This window comes from Capra hircus, chromosome 18 (assembly GCF_001704415.2).
Source record: "Capra hircus breed San Clemente chromosome 18, ASM170441v1, whole genome shotgun sequence".
In the NCBI taxonomy this organism is placed as follows: domain Eukaryota; kingdom Metazoa; phylum Chordata; class Mammalia; order Artiodactyla; family Bovidae; genus Capra; species Capra hircus.
Window position 1 is genome coordinate 64,996,007 of NC_030825.1, and position 22,696 is coordinate 65,018,702.

General features: G+C 52.4%; 1 protein-coding gene across 1 annotated transcript; it reads left to right on the forward strand.

Moving 5' to 3' along the window:
* Positions 7,173-22,527, forward strand: NLRP5 (NLR family pyrin domain containing 5). The gene is made up of 11 exons (XM_018063503.1): positions 7,173-7,479; positions 9,893-9,970; positions 10,889-12,500; positions 14,214-14,381; positions 15,558-15,725; positions 17,356-17,526; positions 17,910-18,080; positions 19,186-19,356; positions 19,534-19,701; positions 21,206-21,376; positions 21,896-22,527. The coding sequence occupies exons 1-11, from the start codon at positions 7,191-7,193 to the stop codon at positions 22,023-22,025; spliced, it is 3,297 nt and encodes a 1,098-aa protein (XP_017918992.1). The 5' UTR covers positions 7,173-7,190; the 3' UTR covers positions 22,026-22,527.

Below are 22,696 nucleotides of genomic sequence, written 5' to 3' on the forward strand. Positions count from 1 at the left end.
CTCCCCCGTCCCTGGGATTCTCCAGGCAAGAACACTGGAGTGGGTTGCCATTGCCTTCTCCAATGCGTGAAAGGGAAAATGGTACAGGTGAGCCTATTTGCAGGGCAGGAACAGACGCAGACAGAACAGACGTGTGGACACGCCAGGGGCAGGCGGAGGTGGGAAGAACTGAGAGCTGCATGCAAACGCACACATTACCACGAGCACAACGGAGAACCAGTGGGAGGCTGCAGCGTGACGCGGGCTCAGCCGGCGCTGCGACAAAATACAAATGCACATGATTCTGTAACAGATATATGAGGATAAATAAACGCGGGAGAGCAGCCAAGTCCTCCACGCACAACTCCAGAGAACTTACATGAACACTCTGCTGTCAAAAGAAGGGGTGAACTCCCCCGACTCCTTAAGCATGTGCCATGCCTAGTAACTCCCACCCGAAAAGGGAAGGATGGAAAGGTAGGGAACCTGACAGACGCGTCAGCCAGCTAACCAAGATTAACATCAATGCTGACAAATGTGCTGTATTGATATTTATTCTTGATGTGCTGTGATTTAAAATGGCACTTTCAGTTCAGTTCAGTCACTCAGTCGTATCCGACTCTTTGCGACCCCATGGGCTGCAGCACGCCAGGCCTCCCTGTCCATCACCATCTCCTGGAGTTCACTCAGACTCACGTCCATCGAGTCCGTGATGCCATCCAGCCATCTCATCCTCGGTCGTCCCCTTCTCCTCCTGCCCTCAATCCGTCCCAGCATCAGAGTCTTTTCCAATGAGTCAAGTCTTTGCATGAGGTGGCCAAAGTACTGGAGCTTCAGCTTTAGCATCATTCCTTCCAAAGAAATCCCAGGGTTGATCTCCTTCAGAATGGACTGGTTGGATCTCCTTGCAGTCCAAGGGACTCTCAAGAGTCTTCTCCAACACCACAGTTCAAAAGCATCAATTCTTTGGCGCTCAGCTTTCTTCACAGTCCAACTCTCACATCCATACATGACCATAGGAAAAACCATAGCCTTGACTAGACGGACCTTAGTCGGCAAAGTAATGTCTCTGCTTTTGAATATACTGTCTAGGTTGGTCATAACTTTTCTTCCATGGAGTAAGCGTCTTTTAATTTCATGGCTGCAGTCACCATCTGAAGTGATTCTGGAGCCCAAAAAAATAAAGTCTGACACTGTTTCTACTGTTTCCCCGTCTATTTCCCATGAAGTGATGGGACCAGATGCCATGATCTTCGTTTTCTGAATGTTGAGCTTTAAGCCAACATTTTCACTCTCCTCTTTCACTTTCATCAAGAGGCTTTTTAGTTCCTCTTCACTTTCTGCCATAAGGGTGGTGTCATCTGCATATCTGAGGTTATTGATATTTGTCCCAGAAATCTTGATTCTAGCTTGTGTTTCTTCCACTCTAGTGTTTCTCATGATGTACTCTGCATAGCAGTTAAATAAGCAGGGTGACAATATACAGCCTTGATGTACTCCTTTTCCTATTTGGAACCAGTCTGTTGTTTCGTGTCCAGTTCTAACTGTTGCTTCCTGACCTGCATACAGGTTTCTCAAGAGGCAGGTTAGGTGGTCTGGTATTCCCATCTCTTTCAGAATTTTCCACAGTTTATTTTGATCCACACAGTCAAAGGCTTTGGCATAGTCAATAAAGCAGAAATAGATGTTTTTCTGGAACTCTCTTGCTTTTTCGATGATCCAGCGGATGTTGGCAATTTGATCTCTGGTTCCTCTGCCTTTTCGAAAACCAGCTTAAACATCAGGGAGTTCACAGTTCACGTATTGTTGAAGCCTGGCTAGGAGAATTTTGAGCATTACTTTACTAGCATGTGAGATGAGTGCAATTGTGTGGTAGTTTGAGCATTCTTTGGCATTGCCTTTCTTTGGGATTGGAATGAAAACTGACCTTTTCCAGTCCTGTGGCCACTGCTGAGTTTTCCCAATGTGCTGGCATATTGAGTGCAGCCCTTTCACAGCATCATCTTTCAGGATTTGAAACAGCTCCACTGGAATGCCATCACCTCCACTAGCTTTGTTCGTAGTGATGCTTTCTAAGGCCCACTTGACTTCACATTCCAGGATGTCTGGCTGTAGATAGCACTTTACCCCTCCCCAAATCTCAAAACTATATTTTAATTATGAAAAACACATCAAGGCAAATATCAATAGAAGGGCATCCTACAAAAACGCCTTTGTGTTCGTGGCTTCAGTCATGTCCAACTCTTGCGACCCCAAGGACTATAGCCCACGTATGGCTCCTCTGTCTATGGGATTCTCCAGGCAAAAATACTGGAGTGGGTTGCCATGCCCTCCTCCGGGGAATCTTCCCAACCCAGAGATCGAACTCACATCTCCTGCATTTCAGGCAGATTCTTTACTGTCTGAGCCACCAGGGAAACTCTGACAAGTACTCAAAAATCATCAAGGTCATCAAAGCCAAGTAAAGTCTAAGAATTATCAGAGCCCGCTTGGTTACATTCTTAAACAGTCATCTTGTTCTACACAAAGTGAAGACCAGGTATGACCTGCGTCAGCTTCTCTACACTATAAAGGGGCTCTGTCCAAAAGTCAGAGCAGTCGGGACCCTCACCTCCACCCCCATCCCCTGCTCCACTCTTACAGGGTCAGACAGAAATAAAGGTCCATCCAAACTCAGGCTCTAAAGGGAACACTGGCTTTAACTTGTTCTCCAAAGCCCAGAGTTTGACACGTCATGCACAGGTGAGAGGATTCACGGTGAATGAGGACAGCTGCCCCCAAAATGCTTTCCCTGGGGTCAGCAGGCTGGGAGGAGGACAGTGTAAATCCAGAGAACACCCCCCCTACTAACACACTCCCTAGGAGGACCTCAGAGGTCCCCACTTTGCTAAATTAAGCAAGGAGGGACAATGCCTTGAGGCGAGCCATCTTTGGGGCACCTTGTACTACACGGACTCCTTAAAGATACCGTAGCGGGCTTCCCAGGCGGCTCAGTGGTAAAGAACCCGCCTGCCAATGCAGGAGACGCAGGCCCGATTCCTGGGTCGGGAAGATCCCCTGCAGAAGGGAATGGCAACCCACTGCACTGTTCTTGCCTGGAGAATCTCACGCATCCTGCAGTCCATGTGGTCGCAAAAGAGTCAGACCCAACCTAGTGACTAAACAATGCCATCCCAAGCAGCCCCATCCTGTCTGAAATGAAATGGGCGTGGCCTGAGGCTCAGGGATTGTAAAAGTTCCTCCAAGTGATTCCAACCTGCAGAGAAATTTGGGAATTCCTGGGGTTAGACAAATCACTACTGTGGTAAACGTTTTGCAATACATGTGCGTGAAATGAACACATTATACACCTTAAACCTATGCAGGGTTGATGATTCTCTTAATAAAGCCGGGGAAAAAAGAAAGAAATGCTTTGGGAGAGAACCATTCACGTGGAGACTTAAGGCACGAAATAGCTGGTCTTACTATTAACTGAGACGGGCATTTTCAAATTTTAATTTTTTATACAGTTTTCAAAGGTCCTACTTCATTTAGTTATTAGAAAACCTCGGCTATCAATTCCCTGTGTTGTGCACAACATCCCTGTAGCTCAGCAGCTGATCTCTCGCCCACCCCTAAACCACCCCCCTGCACCTGCTGCTGGGGACTGGCACCTTATCCTCTATGTGTGTCTGCTTCTCTTTTTTTATATTCCGTAGTCTGTTGCCTTTTCAGATTCCAGATATCAGGGGTAAGATACAGTATTTGTCTTTCTCTGTCTGACTTATTTCACCTTAGCTTAGTTGCTCAGTCGTGTTTGACTCTTTGTGACTCAGTGGACTGGAGCCCGCCAGGCTCCTCTGTCCATGGGATTCTCCAGGCAAGAATACTGAAGGGGGTTGCCATGCCCTCCTCTGGGGGATCTTCCCAACCCAGGGATTAAACCCAGGTCTCCCACACTGCAGGCGGATTCTTTACTGTCTGAGCCACCAGGGAAGCCCAAGAATACCAGAGTGGGTAGCCTGTCCCTTCTCCAGAGGAACTTCCTGACCCAGGAATTGACCCGGGGTCTCCAGGATTGCAGGCGGATCCTTTACCAGCTGAGCTACCAGGGAAGCCCTTACCTCAGCCCACTACCTCCGATTCTCACCCTGTCGCTGCACATGGCAAACTTTGCTCTTTTTGATGCCTGAGCAATACTCCGTTGTATAAACACGCCGCCTCTTTATCCACTCCTCTGTCGGCGGACACAGAGGGGGTTTCCATACCTTGGCTATTGCGGATGCTGCCGCTAAGACCACAGAGGTGCAGGCATCTTTCCAAATGAGAGCTTCTGTGCTGATCCAGAATACACCCAAGAGTGGACCTGTTGAGAGCTTCTGTACTGATCCAGAATATACCCAAGAGTGGACCTGTTGCGAGCTTCTGTGCTGACCCAGAATACACCCAAGAGTGGACCTGTTGCGAGCTTCTGTGCTGACCCAGAATACACCCAAGAGTGGACCTGTTGAGAGCTTCTGTGCTGATCCAGAATACACCCAAGAGTGGACCTGTTGGGTCATATCGTAGTTTTATTTTATGTAATTGTTCTTTTTTCTCTTGCTCAGTGTTTAAATTACGAAAGTATGATAACATATTTACAGGAGACCTGGAAAAAATAGACCAAAGTTACATATAGTTCCACTATGAATCACAATTATGTTTAAGTAGATACAGTAACATTTTTGGAGTTTCAATGTCGAAGGAGCTTCAGTTTTAGTTTTTGAGAAACCTCCATAATGCTTTCCATAGCGACTGCACCAATTTGCATTCAAATTGCATCAGACTACATTCGTACACAGCAGTGTGTGAGGGTTTCCTTTTGTCCATGTCCTAGCCAACATTTCTTGTGTTCTTTTTAATGATGGCCATTCTGACAGGTGTCAGGTGAGATCTCACTGTGGTTTTGATTTGCATTTCCTTTATTAGTGATATTGAAGACAGGTGCACTTTAGAACACTGCAGAAGATTCATTTGATAACAAACAGGTGTATATACCATGGGGCTTCCCAAGTGGTGCCAGTGGCAAAGAACCCGCCTGCAGTGCAGGAAACACAGGAGACGTGGGTTTGATCCCTGGGTAGGGAGGATCCCCTGGGGGAGGGCACGGCAACCCACTCCAGTATTCCTGCCTGGAGAATCCCATGGACAGAGGAGCCTGGCGGGCTACAGTCCACGGGGTCGCAAAGAGTGAGACACGGCTGAGCAACAGAGCAAGTAAATACTATGAATTCACGGAAATCCAGGTAAGAGGGTGGTATGGAGAAAGTCAACTGAGCAAGCAACAGCAGCATCCTTAAAGAGTGGTCAGTAAGTGCCAACACACACACACACACACACACACACACACACACACACACACACACCCGTTGCTCTGGGCCAGTCAGATACACACACACAGTTGCTCCGGGCCAACCAGGTGAGGGCTGTACTGACCCGCGGGTCTTCAGCACAGGTGAACTAAGGCCAACAGACCATCCTCACCTGACAGGCGGGAGGGCGCGGGGCAAGCATGTGCAGAGAGCTGCTGCTCCCCGTCTACCCTGGGTGTGCCCACGTGGAGCGTAGCAGCCAATAGACGGCAAGAACGTCACCGCGCGGATCCCCCAAAGGCCCGTCACCACATGCTTGCCAGTCGGGATCCGTCCTAGAGGTGAGGAGTCAGGGTGGTGGCCATTTCCTCCTGCCTTCTCCCTGGAATCTCTCTCTCCCTGTTTTTCTCCCTTCCTGGTTGGAAACTGCTCGCTGAGCCCTGCGCTCTGCTCTCAGTCTCTCCAGTTAGACTCGTCAGAGCCCAGGGACTAGAGAAACCCTCAGAGAGAAGGAGGTGTGTCCCACTGCTCTGCTTTGATGAAAAAGTCCACCCACAAAACGTATCTGTTTGGCAAATTTCGGTATATCTCCCGGCTCTTCCCAACCTCTAGGTTTGAAGTTGTTGTTTAGCCGCTGAGTTGTATCTGACTCTTTCCGAACCCCATGGACTGTATGTAGCCCACCAGGCTCCTCTGTCCATGCGATTCTCCAGACAAGACGACTGGAGTGGGTTGCGTTTCCTCTTCCAGGGGATCTTCCTGACCCAGGGATCGAACCTGGGTCTCCCACACTGGCAGGCGGATTCTTTACCACTGTGCCACCTGGCAAGCCCCTTGATCTAAAGTAGAAGATGACCTTGGGGTGCTCTGACTTGAAGGTCAGGACCAGCTGATGTGTATCTGTGTCTTAAAGGAGTCTGGGGGTGTCACTCACCGTGGCTTACGGTCATCAAACCGCTCTACTACACCCTACAGTCCTGAGGGTGCTCTTTGTCACGGGAGGAAACCGAGTTTCTGAGAGAAACGCCTTTGCCTGGGGCAACAAGACTCGATATTCAAACAGGGTCTGATTTCAGGCCCTGTAATCCTAACAGCTTCTGTGGGATCACTCAAGACCCCCTTGCAGCAAATGAACTTATCTATGAAACAAAACGAACGCACAGACGTAGAAAACAGGTTTCTCCAGTTGCTGCCCCAGGGCTCTGAGTGGGGGCTAGTCTCTGGCTGCAGAGCAGGGGCTCAGGGCACTCGAGCGTCAGGAGCTGAGGCTCCCGGGCCCGGGAGCTCTGCCGCATGGTCTCAGCTGCCCTCGGCATGGGGGACCCTCCTGCGATCGAACTCGTGTCCCCAGCATTGGCAGGCGGACTCTTGGCCACTGTATTTCCAGGGAAGTCCTCGGAATACCTTTATACCAAAAGTCTTCACTGTGTTTGTGTAACTGGAGAGTATGTTAACGAGCACAAAAGGGAACAACTCATCTGAAAACCCTGTGGCTGATTTTCACTAAGTGACGGGAACCCATTGGCCAATTCCGCTGAGCCTAGCCTGTTAGCCAGGATCACTCACTGGCAAGTGTTTTCAATCTTCCTCTACTACCTTCCCCAGGGCTCAGCAGGTAAAGACTCTGCCTGCAACGCAGGAGACCCGGGTTCGATCTCTGGGTCAGAAAGATGCCCTAGAGGAGGGCATGGCAACCCACTCCAGTATTCTCGCCTGGAGAATCCCACGCACTAGAGGAGCCTGGTGGGCTACAGTCCTTGGGGTCGCAAAGAGTCAGACACCCCTGAGCAACTAACTCTTCACCCTTCTAACAGGTCCCACTGGCTTCGTTTACCGAAGACTACATTTCCATTCCGCCTGAGCGCTCAGCCTTGTGTCAAGATGAGAGAAGCCAAAACAGCGCCCTTCTCCAGTTACGGACTGCAGTGGTGCTTCGAGCAGCTGGGCAAAGAGGAGCTTCAGACGTTTAAGGCCCTCCTGAAGGAGCACGCGTCAGAACCGGCAGCGTGCTCCTTCCCGCTGGTCCAGGTGGACAGGGCCGATGCGGTGTCCCTCGCCTCCCTCCTGCATGAGCACTGCAGAGCGTCTCTCGCCTGGAAGACATCCATCGGCATCTTTGAAAAGATGCGCCTGTCGGCACTGTCTGAGATGGCGAGGGACGAGATGAAAAGTGAGTGAGATTGGGGCAGACCTCGGGGGTAGGGGAAACAGGGGGTGACCTCAAGTTCCCCGGAGATGGGGACCAGGAGACCCCCGTTGGTCTCTCGGGGGTGGGAGGGTGTCTATCTCTACAGCGGGACTCTGAACTAGGAGCACTCACTCACTCACTGCTCAGCCTGCCTCGCTGGAAACCCAAGTCATCTCCAGCCTGTGAAACCATGAAGGAGCAGACAGGTCTGCCTGGAGGGTTGAAGGTAGCAGACGGGACGTGGAGTCAAAAGTGCCAAGCCAGAGCTCTGGTGCCCCCACATGTGTGACTTCTGGCAAATTCTCTCCTTCTCTGCATCTGGGGAAGAGTCTTTGTGCTGCCTCTATGTGCTGTTGCCAAGGTTCAATAAGAAAGTGAATCTCCACCCTGTTTGTCCTTATTAGTTTTCTGTCTGGAAGATCTGTCCTTCGGTGTGAGTGGGGTACTAAAGACCCCCACGACTATCTTGTTGCTGTCAACTTCCCCTTTAACAGTTGCCAGCATTTGCCTCATGCACTGAGGTGCTGCTGGGTTGGGTGCATGTATCTTTATAATTGTTCCATCATCTTCTTGGATAGATCCCTCAGTCATTATGTAGCGGCCTTCCTTGTCTCGTGAATGTACTCGGTCGTGTCTGACTCTTTGCAACCCCATGGACTGTAGCCTGCCAGGCTCCTCTGTCCATCTCCCTGGAATTTTCCAGACAAGAATACCGGAGTGGGTGGCCGTTTCCTCCTCCAGGGGCTCTTCCTGACCCAGGGATCAAACCCGAGTCTCTCCTGCCTCCTGCACTGGCTGGTGGATTCTTTACCACTAGCGCCACCTGGGAAGCGCCTTACTTGAAAGTCTGTTTTATCTAATATGAGTATTGCTGCTCCTGCTCCTTTCGACTTCCGCTTGCATGGAATATCCTTCTCCAGCCCTTCACTTTCAGTCTGTGTGTGTCCCTAGGTCTGAAGCATCTGGGTTTCTTTGTTTTTAAGAACAGTAACAGCTGTAGAATGGGTATCTCCCTTATTTCTTGCCTTAGATTTAGAGACTAAGGTTCAAGGAACTTCTCTAAGGATTGCCCTCCCTCAGAATGTTGGTGCCCATATTCCAGCAATGTACTTACATCAAGTTCTGTGGTTACCTTCAGGTATTTAGGAGAAAGGTAGTAGAAAAAAAATAGTAGCTCTCCTTTATCTGGAGAAGGAAATGGCAACCCACTCCAGTATTCTTGCCTGGAGAATCCCATGGATGGAGGAGCGGGGTGGGCTACAGTCCACAGGGTCGCAAAGAGTCAGATGCAACTGAGCGACTTCACTTCACTTCACTTCTCCTTTATCAGGAGGAATTCTCTCTCTCAACTGTGGACAAAAACTTAGAGTCCCAAGTGTGAGCAGCCAGATTGACTAAAGACTTACAGGTAGTCCACGCCTCGATGTTGCTCAGCTGTTGTGTCTGTAAAGGGCTTGAACAGAAGCTCTTCCTTCTGAGAATCAAAAAAAAAAAAATCCCTGGATGGAAAACATATTAGTATTATTCATAGGAAACTGTTGTTGTTTTTCAGTTGCTCAGTCATGTCTGACTTTGTGACCCCATGGACTGCAGCACACCAGGCCTCCCTGTCCATCACCAACTGCTGGAGCTTACCCAAACTCACGCCCATTGAGCCAGTGATGCCATCCAACCACCTCATCCTCTGTCATCCCCTTCTCCTCCTGCCTTCAATCTTTCCCAGCATCAGGGTCTTTTCCAGTGAGTCAGCTCTTTGCCATCAGGTGGCCAAAGTATTGGAGCTTCAGCATCAGTCATTCTAATGACTATTCAGGGTTGATTTCCTCTAGGACTGACTGGTTGGTTCTCCTTGCAGTCCAAGGGCCTCTCGAGTGTCTTCTCCAACACCACAGTTCAAAAGCATCAATTCTTCAGTGCTCAGCTTTCTTTACAGTCCAGATCTCACATCCATACATGACTACTGGAAAAACCATAGCTCTGACTCTAAGGACCTTTGCCAGCACAGTGAAATCTCTGCTTTTTGATACACTGTCTGGGTTTGTCATAGCTTTCCTTCCAAGGAGCAAGAGTCTTTTAATTTCATGGCTGCAGTCACTGTCTGCAGTGATTTTGGAGCCCAGGATAATAAAATCTGTCACTGTAGGAAATGCGGGTTATAAAATCAGAATAAGAGTGGGTGTTTACTGATCAGTACCCCCAGCCGAGCCACCGTGTTGAGACTGGCACGGGCCCTGAGTCTCCATTTTCCTCGCTGCAGACGAATTGGGGAGTAGACTGAGATGCTGAGACGAGCGTGGGTTCCCTTCAGTATTTTGGGCTGGGGATGTTTTCATCCCTGATGAGGGTGGCTGCCATGATGTTATTGAGACAGTGGCTCGCCTGTTCTTGATTGCAGAGTGTCTACTGGCTGAAACATCAGAAGATTCCGCACCAGCAAAGACTGACCAAGGTCCAAGCATGAAAGAAGTGCCGGGTTAGTTGGGGATCACGGGGAGGGAAGAAGTGGTGGGAAAATGGATGTGTGTGAATTACGCTGCTCTTAATTTATATACAAGAAGGTGATCGTGGGAAAAATTTGTTTTGATATGGACCGTTTTTAAAGTCTGTATTGAATTTGTTTCAATATTGTTTCTGATACATATATATATATATATATATATATTTTTAGCCCCGAGGTATGTGAGATTTTAGGTCCTTGACCAGGGGTCGAACCCACAACCCCTGAGTTAGAAAGTGAAGTCTTAACCACTGGGCCACCTGGGAAGTCCTGGTAGTGATATCTAAGACATTCGTGGGGCTTTCCAGGTGGCTCAGTAGTAAAGAATCTACCTGGCAATGCAGAAGACCCAGGTTTGATCCCGGGATCAGGAAGATCCCCTGGAGGAGGAAATGGCAACCAGGACTGCAGCCTGCAGGCCCTCGGTCCGTGGGGATTCTCTAGGCAAGAATGCTGGAGCGGGGTGTCATTCCCTCCTCCAGGGGATCTTCCCGACCCAGTGACTGAACCCTCATCTCCTGCGTCTTCTGCATTGCAGGCAGATTCTTTACCACAAAGGTACATTAGCAAGCAGCAAAGTCTCTGGCACAGCCTATGGTGGGAGACAGACACGTAGAGCGTCATCTGTGAGTGCGGGAAAGAGCGGCCCAGTTAAAGGGACACAGATCTATTTCCCAGGACATCCGTCCGCTCTGAAGAGGTGATCTTAGGGCCAGAGATCCTTATACGCACGTTGCTAGGAAGAAATGAAAGCGCCCCAGAGGCAGGCTGGCTGGCTGTCTTCGCAGCGACTGGGTCTGTGGTCTTTGTTTCGCATCTCTGCTTGTTTCTTGCTGAAACCTTGGCTCTCTTCACACACAGTCCCATTCTTCCCCTCTCTTCCGTCCCATGCAGGCCCCAGAGAGGACCCTCAGGACTCGCGGGACTACAGGATCCACGTGATGACAACATTCTCCACCAGGCTGGACACACCCCAGCACTTTGAAGAATTTGCCTCCGAGTGTCCGGACGCGCACGCGCTATCGGGGGCATTTAACCCAGACCCCCGGGGGGGCTTCCGGCCTCTCACGGTGGTTCTGCACGGACCCCCGGGGGTCGGGAAGTCCATGCTGGCCCGGAGGCTCCTGCTGTTCTGGGCACAAGGTGACCTCTACCAGGGCTTGTTCTCCTACGTCTTCCTTCTCCGCGCCAGAGACCTCCAGGGGTCCAGGGAGACCAGCTTCGCGGAGCTCATCTCCAGGGAGTGGCCGGACGCCCCGGTCCCGGTGGAGAAGGTCCTGTCGCAGTCCAAAAGGCTCTTGATCGTGGTGGATGGACTCGAGGAGCTGGAGCTCACCCTCGGAGACCAGGACTCCAGCCTCTCGGCCGACTGGGTGGAGAGACAGCCTGTAGCCGTCCTGGCACACAGCCTGCTGAAGAAAGTCCTGCTCCCTGAGTGCGCCCTCCTCCTCACCGTCCAGGACGCGGGCGTGCAGAGGCTCCAAGCCCTGCTCCGGTCTCCCCGTTACCTCTGGGTAGGGGGCCTCTCGGTGGAAAACAGGGTGCAGTTGCTCCTCGGCGGCGGGAAGCACGGTCGTCAGAAGACACGTGCCTGGCACGCGGGCACAGACCACCAGGAGGTGCTTGACAAGTGTCAGGTGCCCGTGGTGTGCGCCCTTGTCCGTGAGGCCCTCGAGCTGCACGGGGAGCCAGAGAAAGGCCTTCCCGTCCCCAGCCACACCCTCACGGGCTTGTACGCCACCTTCGTGTTCCAGCGGCTGGCTCCCAAAGATGCAGGCCGGCGCACGCTGAGCAGGGAGGAACGCAGTGCCCTGAAGGGCTTGTGCCGGCTGGCCGTGGACGGCGTGTGGAACGCGAAGTTCGTGTTTGACGGCGACGACCTGGGCGTCCACGGGCTGAAGGGGCCCGAGCTCTCCGCCCTGCAGCAGGCGAGCATCCTTCTCCCTGACGGCCGCTGCGGAAGGGGCCACGCGTTCTCCCACCTCAGCCTCCAGGAGTTCTTTGCTGCCTTGTTCTACGTCCTGCGAGGCGTCGAGGGAGACGGGGAAGGCTACCCGCTGTTCCCCCAGAGCACAAAGAGCCTGACGGAGCTCAGGCACGTCGACCTCAACGTCCACCTGGTCCAGATGAAGAGGTTCCTGTTTGGCCTTGTGAGCAAGGAGGCGACGCGGGCCCTGGAAACGCTCCTAGGCTGTCCCGCCGCCCCCGTGGCTAAGCAGCGCCTTCTGCACTGGATCTGCCTGCTGGGTCAGCACCCTGCCGCCCCTGCCTCCTCCCCAGACTTGCTCGAGGCCTTCTACTGCCTTTTCGAGACACAGGACGACGAGTTTGTTCGCTTGGCCTTGAACGGCTTCCAAGAAGTGTGGCTGCAGTTGAACCGGCCGATGGACTTAACGGTGTCTTCCTTCTGTCTCCGCCGTTGCCAGCATTTACGCAAAGTTCGACTGGATGTCAGAGAGACGCCAAAGGATGAGTCTGCTGAGGCGTGGCCCGGGGCTCCCCAAGGGTGAGTGCCCCACCTCTGCCGTTCCCGTTCTTGTGTTTCTTTCCAACACAAGAGAGGTATAACTGAGCAAAATTGCACGTATGTAAGGTGTATGATTTGGTGTTTTGATGTACCTGAAATAATCACCATCAAGCTAGTCAGCACACCCATTGCCTCATATAGTTACCATTTTCTTTGTGTGTGAAAACACCTAAAGACTATCCCCCTGGGTCTGCATCATGTTAACACATTAGAGCTCCAGAATGCACTCATCCTGATAACTGCAACTTTGTACCCTTTGGCCCACATCTCCCAGTTCCCCACACCAAGGCCCAGGCAAGCTCGGCTTCCGTGAACTTGGCTGCTTTAGAATCTAAGTGAGACCGGGCACGTCGCCCCGTGACTGGCTTATCTCGCTTGGCACACTGTCCTCTGGCTCACCGCTGCTATGGCCGATGGCAGTGCCTCCTTTTTCAAGCCTGAATCATGTTCCACTGTGTGTGTGTACACCACATTTTCTCTTTTTATGTGTTTATGTTTAGTGGGAGGATAATTGCTTCATAGTGTTGTGTTTCTGCCACACATCCACACAAATCAGCCACAGGTATACACGTGTCCCCCCTTGAACCTCCCCCCCACCCCATCCCACCACTCTAGGTCATCACAGAGCACAGAGCCGAGCTCCCGGTGTCGTGTGGCAAATTCCCATCCGCCATCTGTTTTACACATGATAATGTACATGTTCCAAGGCCACTCTCAGCTGATCCCAGCCTCTCTGCCCCCCCGCTGTGTCCACAGGTCGGCTCTCTAGGTCTGTGTCTCCACCCCTGCCCTGCAAGTGAATGCATAAGTACCACCTTTCTGGAGTCCATATAATGTGTCAATAGGCAATATTTATTTTCATCTTTCTGACTTCACTCTGTATACAACAGGCTCTAGGTCCATCTACGTCATTAGAACTAACTCAGCCTCTTTCCTTTTCATGGCTGAGTAACAGTCCACTGAGTGAGTATGTGCCACAGCCGCTTTATCCACGCCGCTACCGGCGGACATCTAGGTTGCTCCCATGTCCTGGCTGTTGTGAACAGTGCTGCAGCGGACGCTGGGGCACACACACCACAGTTCCTTTACCCACTGATGGACACTTAGGTTGTTTCTGCATCTTGACTGTTGTGAATAATGTACAGATTCCTCTCTGGGACCCTGATTCCAATTCTCTTGGACACGCCCCCACAAGAGTGGGGTTTCTGGATCATACGGGAGAGGATGAGATGGCTGGATGGCATCATCGATTCAGTGGACCCGAACTTGGGCAAACTCTGGGAAACAGTGCAGGACAGGGAAGGCTGGCACGCTCCAATCCATGGAGTCACAAAGAGTCGGACATGACTTGGCGACTGGACAACAACAAACGGTGGTTCTATTTTTAATTTTGGGGGAGGGACGTTCCATACCGTTTTCCATAGTGGCTACACTTTGACGTTCAAGAGGGAGCTAGAATTCAAGCACAGATCTTACTTAGAGCTGGCGGTATGCCCTGTGGGTACAGAAGTGTTCTGGAGGCAGTTTGGTTATGACAACACTCCTCCAGGCCATGAGATCAGATCCACTCAGAGCCTCTGAGACCCTCCCCACCCTAACAGCCTGACTTCTCTCCTCAGGCATGGATCGCGCAGTTGCTCATGTCAGAATCCATCCTGTGTGAACAAATGTTTGTTTCCTTCTCCGCAATAGGCTGAAGATCAAGACCCTTCATGAGCACTGGGAAGACCTCTGCTCCGTGCTCGGCACGCACCCAAACCTACGCGAGCTCGACCTGAGTGGCAGCGTCTTGAGCAAGGAGGCCATGAAGACCCTCTGTGTCAAGCTGCGGCAGCCAGCCTGTAAAATACAGAATCTGATGTGAGGCTTCCCAGACCCCGTACCTCCCCCTTCGTGCGGCTGTGTCGCGGCTCTCCTCTCCTACCTACTGATCTTCAGAACGTACTTGCAGGGAATAAGGGCTGTGGAAGGTGCAGGAACCAAGTTCCCAAAAGTACAGGTGGGGAATGTCTAAGGATCTTGTGAAGGGATTACTAAGGTGGGTTTGTTTACGCAGGGTTTTGAAGGATGAATAGGAGTTGGTTAGCAGGGGAGGTAGTGAGGAAGGTTTATTTCAGTACTGTATTCATTGATACCATAAGTTTACATTGTCTGTCTGACGAATCATGTGTCAGTACCTCCATCAATGCTATGATAGAAAACACTTTAAATGTTATACGTATAACCTACGTATGTGTCTATACATACGTGTAACACTGGACATCAAAAATGGAAATACAATGTAAAAAAATCATAAATGTATTTATACATAAATGATGTACACATTGATAATGAAGAAGCATCAGTAACGTTGCTTTACGGATTCCTGGGTAGGAAAGATCCCCTGGAGAAGGAAATGGCAACCCACTCCAGTATTCTTGCCTGGAGAATCCCATGGACAGAGGAGCCCGGGGGGCTACAGTAAATAGAGTCGAAAAGAGTCAGACACGACTTTGCAACTAAGCTGCAAGAACAACAAGGTAGCCCTGCCTGGACACAGATGAATGAGTCATTACACACTTCTCATGGCGTCCGTATTACGGTCACAATCATGACACAATATTGGAAACATTGCTATATTTAAAAAAACACACGTACCTTTAATGATTGGCTGACAGGCTGTTTCTCTGGTTATAAGAGAGAAAAGCATTCTGTACAGCAATGTAATTCTTCGCAAGCAAAGTTCTAAAATAGTAAGAAAACAGATACATCGTTGGTTTTATACTGAATGCCACTCACCTCCTTCCTGTGTAGGGATAGGCGGCCCACGTCAACACCAGTTTTGCATACGATGGTGTTCATGCGTGTTTCTCTATTTCTTGAGAAAAACCCCACATACACAAGAACTCATATAGTTTAAACCCGTGTTGTTTGAGGAGCAACTGTAAACGCAAATGATGAAAGATCGGAGTCAAAACGGGAACAGAGATGGAAAGACGAGGACGCGACGGAACCTGTCCCATCGTCCTAAGTCGAGCCCCCTTTTCTCGTCTGCAGATGTACCGGCGCCCGGGTCACCGCTGGTCTCCGCCACCTCTGGATGACTCTGGTCGTCAACCGGAGCGTCACGCGCCTGGACCTGACGGGCTCCCGCCTGGGCGAGGAGGACGTGCGGGCGGCGGGCGAGGCCCTCAGGCACCCGCACTGCGCGCTGCAGACTCTCAGGCGAGCCCCGCCGCCCGCTTTCCGCCCCTCGGGTTTCCGGGCGTTACTGCTTTACTTTCCACTTGGAAATAAGCTTTCGCAGAAAGCTGCTGAGGTCTTACCAAGCTCTGGGAGTCTGGCGCCGGGACGAGGGCTCGACCGCTTGTGTATAATGAGCGCCGCCAAACCCGACCCGAGGAAGCGCGCGGTCACGAGCGCTTCACGGGTCACGAGCGCTTCACGGGTCACGAGCGCTTCACGGGTCACGTGCGCTTCAGGATGGAACGCGACTTCCGGGGGCTCCCCGGCTTCCGTCCCTGGCCGGCGGACCAGACTCCGCGAGCAGCCCCTCAAAACCCAGCGCGCGCACAGCCCGCGGGACTCTGCTCAGGGCTCCGGGGTAGCCTGGACAGGCGCGGGGTTTGGGGCAGAGTCGGACTGACTGAGCCACGCACGCGCGCGCACACGCACACCCCCCCCCACCCCCTACACACACCCCCCACCCCTCACACCCCCCCCACATCCCCCCACCTCCCCCACACACATCCCCCACACACATCCCCCCACACACCCCCCACACCCCCCACACCCCCACACACGCCCCCACACACATCCCCCCACCTCCCCCACACACACCCCACACACGCACCCCACACACGCACCCCACACACCCACGTGCACACCACCCACACACACACACACACACCCACACACACACCCACACACACACCTATACCCGCACACACACGCGCATACACACCTGCACCCACACACCTGCACACACCACACGCGCACCCACCCACACCCCCCCAGAAACCCACCCACCCACACCCCCACCTACACACACAGACCCCTACACACACACACCGCACACACACACCACACACACACACACATACCTCACACACACACACACCCCCCCACACACCCACCCTATTTGGTGATACAGGCGTGTGCAGTTAGAGCCGGCATTCACCATTCCAGGGACATCTCAGTTGCTGCCAGTTTGTGATTTCCTGGGGGGGTGTTTTGCCAGTTAGATTCACTGGGACTGAAAAACAGGACTACTTGGTGCTTTGGCTGTATTTTGAGAGAGATAAACATGAGGTCTGTTCAGCTTTATTGACTAACATACCTCAATCCTGTATTATAAACATCAAAATTGCTGAAAGACTACATTTTAATGATTCCTACCAAAAAAAAAAAAAAGATGCTGTGTGATGGGATCCAGATGTTAGCTAATGCAGCCTTGGCAGTCATACCGCAGTATATCCGTGCACCAAGTCAGCACGCTGACACCCCAACTTACACAGTGTTTTAGGTCAGACAGACATACAGAACGTCAGCTGGTGATCATTGCGATGAATAAAGTAATAGGGGGATGGGAAGATGGGCAGAGGAGGGCGGGCAGGCATGGTTGGGAAGGTGGTGAGACCGACTTACTCAGGCGAACTGGCATCCCAGAGGGTGAATGGAAAACTGAATCACAAAAAGGTCTGAGGCTGCGAACAGGCATGGCAAATGCTGGGACCCTCAAGCCAGAGCAGAGAACACCCAGGAGCCAGCCGAAGGGACAGGGCGGCTGATGGGGGCAAGCTGGGCTGCTTCTGGAGAGAGGTGATGACGTGCTCCACGTTGCCTGTCTCTGCAGGTTGGATCGCTGTGGATTAACCCCAGCCTCTTGTCGGGTGATCTCCCAAGTGCTCGCTACGTCCGTCAGCCTGAAATCCCTCAGCCTCATGGGAAATAAGGTGGCAGACCAGGGCGTGAAGTCTCTCTGTGACGCCTTGAAGGTCGCACCCTGCACCCTGCAGAAGCTAATGTGAGCGATACTTCTGGTCACCAGCCCTATCTCCCCTTGTCACAGGGGGTGGGGGGAAGGGAGGGGAACTGGCCAATGCATAAGCTGAGGGTTAGCATGCGGAGGGAGGGCCTCCTGCGGGGAGCCCTCTGTGGAAGTTTGTTTATTTCTATTCAGTCGCTGAGTCCTGTCTGACTCTTTTGCGACCCCGTAGATAGTAGCTCGCCAGGCTCCTCTGTCCATGGGATTCTCCAGGGAAGGATACTGGATGGGGCTGCCGTGCCCTCCTCCAGGAGATCCTCCCGACCCAGGGATGGAACACGCATCTCCAGTGTCTCCTGCGCTGGCAGGCGGGTTCTTCACCGGCTGAGCCGTCATCTCCTTTCTGGCCTCTCTCCTTGCAGCCTGGGGAGCTGTGGGCTTGCAGCCGCCACCTGCCAAGACCTGGCCTCCGCTCTCATAGAGAACCAGGGCTTGACACACCTGTCCCTGTCGGGCGACGAACTAGGGAGTGAAGGGATGAGCCTGCTGTGTCGGGCCGTGAAGCTCCCCAGCTGCGGTCTGCAGAAGCTGGCGTGAGTCCACCCCGCGGCCCCCAGAGCATCTGTAGCTCTATTACAGCGAGCGCAGAGCAGCGGGGAGATGGTCAGGACGTGGGGACCTGCCCCCTCCTGACAGCTCCTACCCTGGAAAATCCTACCGCTGCTTCTGTGTTTCCTTCGAGCCAGAAGTCCTCGTTCATCCACGTATAGCCGCGTCTCTTTACTCCCGGCAGTCCCGTTCGGTAAAGTTGCCGAGAGTACAGGACAGGTGGGCGCAGGATGGGTGACTCTCCGCGGAGAGACTCCCACTGCTCCTGGGAGAATACAGGCTTAGGTTCCTGGGCGCCTCTGGTCACAGCGTTTTCTTAAACTTTCTTTTACTGAAGCATGGTTGAGTTAGCATGTTGTGCTAATTTCTGCTAACTGCACAGGTGACTCAGCTTTTTCTAAACGCTTTTCCATCGTGGCTCGCCACAAGATGCTGAATGCGCTTCCTGTGCTAAGCAGTAGGACCCTGACGTTTACCCATCCTGTATGTAAGAGCTCACGTCTGCTGACCCAGACTCCCCATCCCTTCCGCCCCCAGCAACACCCCTGGCCCTTGGCCACCACCAGGCTGTGAGTCTGTTTCTGTTTCAGAGAAAAGTTCATCTGTGCCCTATTTTCTCCAACCGATCAATACCTAACCTTGTTTTATGTGTTTCTGTTTACAGACACCTCATGTAATATATATTATTGAATCATTAACATTGAACTCGGGTTTCCCTGGGGGCTCAGTGGTAAAGAATCCACCTGCCAAGGCAGGAGATTCCTCCCTGGGAGGGGAAGATCCCCTGGAGGACAGAGCAACCCACTCCAGTATTCTTGCCTGGAGAATCCCATGGACAGAGGAGCCCGGCAGGCTGCTGTCTATGCGGTTGCGAGTCGGACACGACTGAGCAACTCAAGAACAAACGTGGAGCTCACAGCCAACAGCACTGTACCTCGTGCCTGCAGGAAGCTTGTGGAACACACCCGTTTTCTCTAAGGCGCCTTCCAGCCTCCGTAGCCTCAGCGCTGTCCCTGGGGGCCATCTGAAAGGCTGAGGTCACTCTGAGGAGCACACCTGAGCTTCCCCTTCTCTGTGTGTGCCCCACAGACTAAACGCATGCAGCCTGGACGTGGCTGGCTGTGGCTTCCTCGCCTTGGCACTCATGGGCAACAGGCATCTGACCCACCTGAGCCTCAGCATGAACCCCCTGGAAGATCCTGGGATGAACCTTCTGTGCGAGGTCATGATGGAGCCGTCCTGTCCCATCCAGGACCTGGAGTAAGTATCCCCACTTGTCGGAGATCAAATCTACCATACGGAGGCCTGAGGTTCTAGCCGGTCAAAAGAAAGGACACCCTGAGTTAGTTCCAGGGTCTGTCTCTGCGTCCCCGTCTTGCTCTCTCTCCCCCCACCTTCAGCTCTCCCTCGCTCTCCGTCCCCTCCCTCTTCCCGCAGTTTGGTGAACTGCCGCCTCACCGCTGCGTGCTGCGAGAGTCTGTCCAACGTGATCACGAGGAGTCGGCACCTGAGAAGCCTGGATCTGGCTGCCAACGCCCTGGGTGATGAGGGGATTGCGGCACTGTGCAAGGGACTGAAGCAGAAGAACGCCCTGACGAGACTTGGGTACGGTCCTGGGATCACCTCCGGGAGGGCTGGGCTCAGGGGGAGGGGAACGCAGACACGACGTCGCTCCCACAAAGAGCAGGTTCTGCTCACCATCCCATCGAGTGGAGCCCAGCCTCGGCAGAGGAGCAGACCGAGGCATCCAGGCCGACCGGGCACCTGTATATGGATGAAGGAAGTAGCAAATGCTGGAGAACATGGTCCAGAGGTACTGAGAGCTGAGTAGATACGTGTCTGCTGGACACAGTGCTGAATGGTGAAGGTATACAGACCCTGGCGTTGCCAGTCTAGTGAGAAGGATGGATCAAAGAGCAAATGAGGACACGGGTGGAGCTCAGACTCTCGAGAGCGCCAGAATCGCCCCAGAGGCTGCTTAGAACACTGTGCCAGTGCGTACAGCGGACTGCTCTGCAGGCCGGCAAAGGGAAGGGCTAAAGCCACGCGCAGCAACACGGATGGGCCCAGAGCTGGTCACACGGAGTGAAGTGAGTTGGGCGGAGAAGGACAAAGACCATATGGTATCTCTCAAGTGCGGGATCTTAAGAAATGATACAAATGAGCTTCCTTATGAAACAGAAACAGACTCACAGACGCAGCAAGCGAAAGGGAAAGCGGTGGTGGGAGAGGGGTAAAGCAGGAGGTTGGAATTAACACACACAGAACGCGGTGCATGGAAATAATCAAGGGCCTACTGCAGAGCACAGGGCGCTCCACTCAGCATTCTGTGATGACCTACGTGGGGGAGGGATCTGAAACACACTGGGTTTACGCACGGTATCACGGGGTCTCTCTGCTGCACACCTGAACCTAATGCAACATTATAGATCAACTCTGCGCTCAGGAAAGGCTCTTGACGAAAAAGGCCGCGCCCCTGGCAGCCACGAGCTTGCTCTCAGTGCCCGTGACTCTGCTCCTGCTTTCTGCATCCACTCATTTTTTAGACTCTCCATATTTAAGTAAAACCATACAGTGCTTGTCTTTCCCTGGCTTCCTTCACCACGCATAATACCCTCCAGGTCCAGCCGTGCTGTTGCAGATGGCGAGATTTTTGTTCTTTTTTTGTGAATAGTATTCCACTGTACTTTTAAACTTGAAGTAGGGCAACTTCCTAGGGGTCCAGTGGCTCGGACTCTGCTCTTCCAGTACGGGGGGCGTGGGCTCCATCTCTGCTGGGGAACTAAGATCCCGCCTGCCACGTGGCACAGCCAAATAGTGATGATGACAATCGGATATATCTCTTTAACATAAAAATTTTTTAAATGTTGTACAGGCAAGAATCCCAGAGTGGGTTACCATTCCCTTCTCCAGGGGATCTTCGCGACCCAGGGATCGAACCTGCATTAGCAGGCAGGTTCTTTACCGTCCGAGCACACCAGAGGAGCCCAAATAATGATAATAAAAGAGACAGCTATCGAAAATAAATAAGACTGTAGTAGAAGTCAAATACAGGTTGGAGGGAGGCTCCCAGATGGCGGGGTCTTTCTTGGCTGTGCTGACCCTGCAGGTTGGAGGCGTGTGGACTGACCTCTGAAGGCTGCAAGGCCCTGTCCGCCGCCCTCATCTGCAGCCGGCACCTGGCCAGCCTGAACCTGATGCGCAACGACCTTGGCCCCGGAGGAATGGCGACGCTGTGTTCCGCTTTCATGCATCCCACCTCTAATCTACAAACCATCGGGTGAGCCCCCAGAGATGGCTTCTGAAATGCAAACAGACAAAATGTTTGTGTCTTCCAAAAATCCATAAGGAGGATTACTGCAGGGTCCAGCCAGACCACTTGCGGTCTTGGTGGTAGTTTGGTGGCTAAGTCGTGTCTGACTCTATTGTGAGCCTCCTGGACTGTAGCCTGCCAGGCTCCTCTGTCCATGGGGATTCTCCAGGCAAGAACACTGGAGTGGGTTGTTGCTTCCTTCTCCAAGGGATCTTCCAGACCCAGGGATGGAACTAAGGTCTCCTGTGTTGCAGGGAGATTCTTTACCATCTGAGCCACCTTGGACAGCCCTGAAAGAGACGGAATTTGATTTCTTAAAAGGGTCGGGGGCTGAGTTTTATTCTAGGGGGAAGGCGCTGTCTGTCTGCAACAGTGTAAGAAGAGGTTTCAGACCCTTGGGGGGGGTGTCCGGGAGTGCTGAGGGAGGGAGAGGCGTCAGAGGCAAGTTCCCAGGGTGAGGAGGCCCCTTTCTGGCCGCCTTCCCAGGCTGTGGAAAGAGCAATACCCAGCCCGAGTGAGAAGGCTGCTGGAGCAGGTGCAGAGACTGAAGCCCCACGTGGTCATCAGTGACGCCTGGTACTCGGAGGAGGAGGACCAGCGCTGGTGGAGAATCTGAAGCCGGGAGAACCCCCCCGCCCACCCCCGCTCTGATGCGGGACCCTTCAGGAGACGGATGACGATTCCTGATCCTCACAAAGCCTCACTGGTGGTGGTTCCTGAGTATCCACTTCAGCTCGGTTGCCGGTGTCTGCCTCTGACGAAGGCGTGTGCCCTTCACGTCCTGGAACTTCAGTTATCTGTGAATCGTCTGTCCTACCTGAACACACGGGCAGGACTGAATAAACACTGAGCATTTGGAAGAAGCATCCAGTGCCTTCTTGATCCATCAGGGTGTGACTCTAGAGCAGATGAGGAAGGCCTTGGGTCTTTAAAAAAGTCACAACTCTGATGTTTCTTAAACAAAAACTTTTTAAGTGCATATCCGAATTTCAAAGGAAGATGTGACTGTCACTGAACATCAGAGGTATGAACACAACGTTGACTTTATCACTTACTGTAGTAAAGAACTGGTCTGCCAGAGTCGTCTCCTCAAAGCAGCCACGAGGTAGGGAATGTTTTTCCTGTTTTACAGAGAAGGAAACGAAGGCTGATGGATGTTGACATTGGCCTGGTGTCACAAAAAGTCATTTAGACATCCTGAGAAAGCTCTAATTTGGGAAAAAAAAAAAAACCCTGCACCCCAAAATTCATAGCACTATTTACAATAACCAAAGACACGGAGACACC

Coding starts and splice junctions, on each gene's coding strand:
- NLRP5 (XM_018063503.1), top strand. CDS start 7,191: ATGAGAGAAGCCAAAACAGCGCCCTTCTCCAGTTACGGACTGCAGTGG. Junction 9,971..10,888: donor AAGCATGAAAGAAGTGCCGG/GTTAGTTGGGGA, acceptor CGTCCCATGCAG/GCCCCAGAGAGGACCCTCAG. Junction 14,382..15,557: donor TGTAAAATACAGAATCTGAT/GTGAGGCTTCCC, acceptor TCTCGTCTGCAG/ATGTACCGGCGCCCGGGTCA.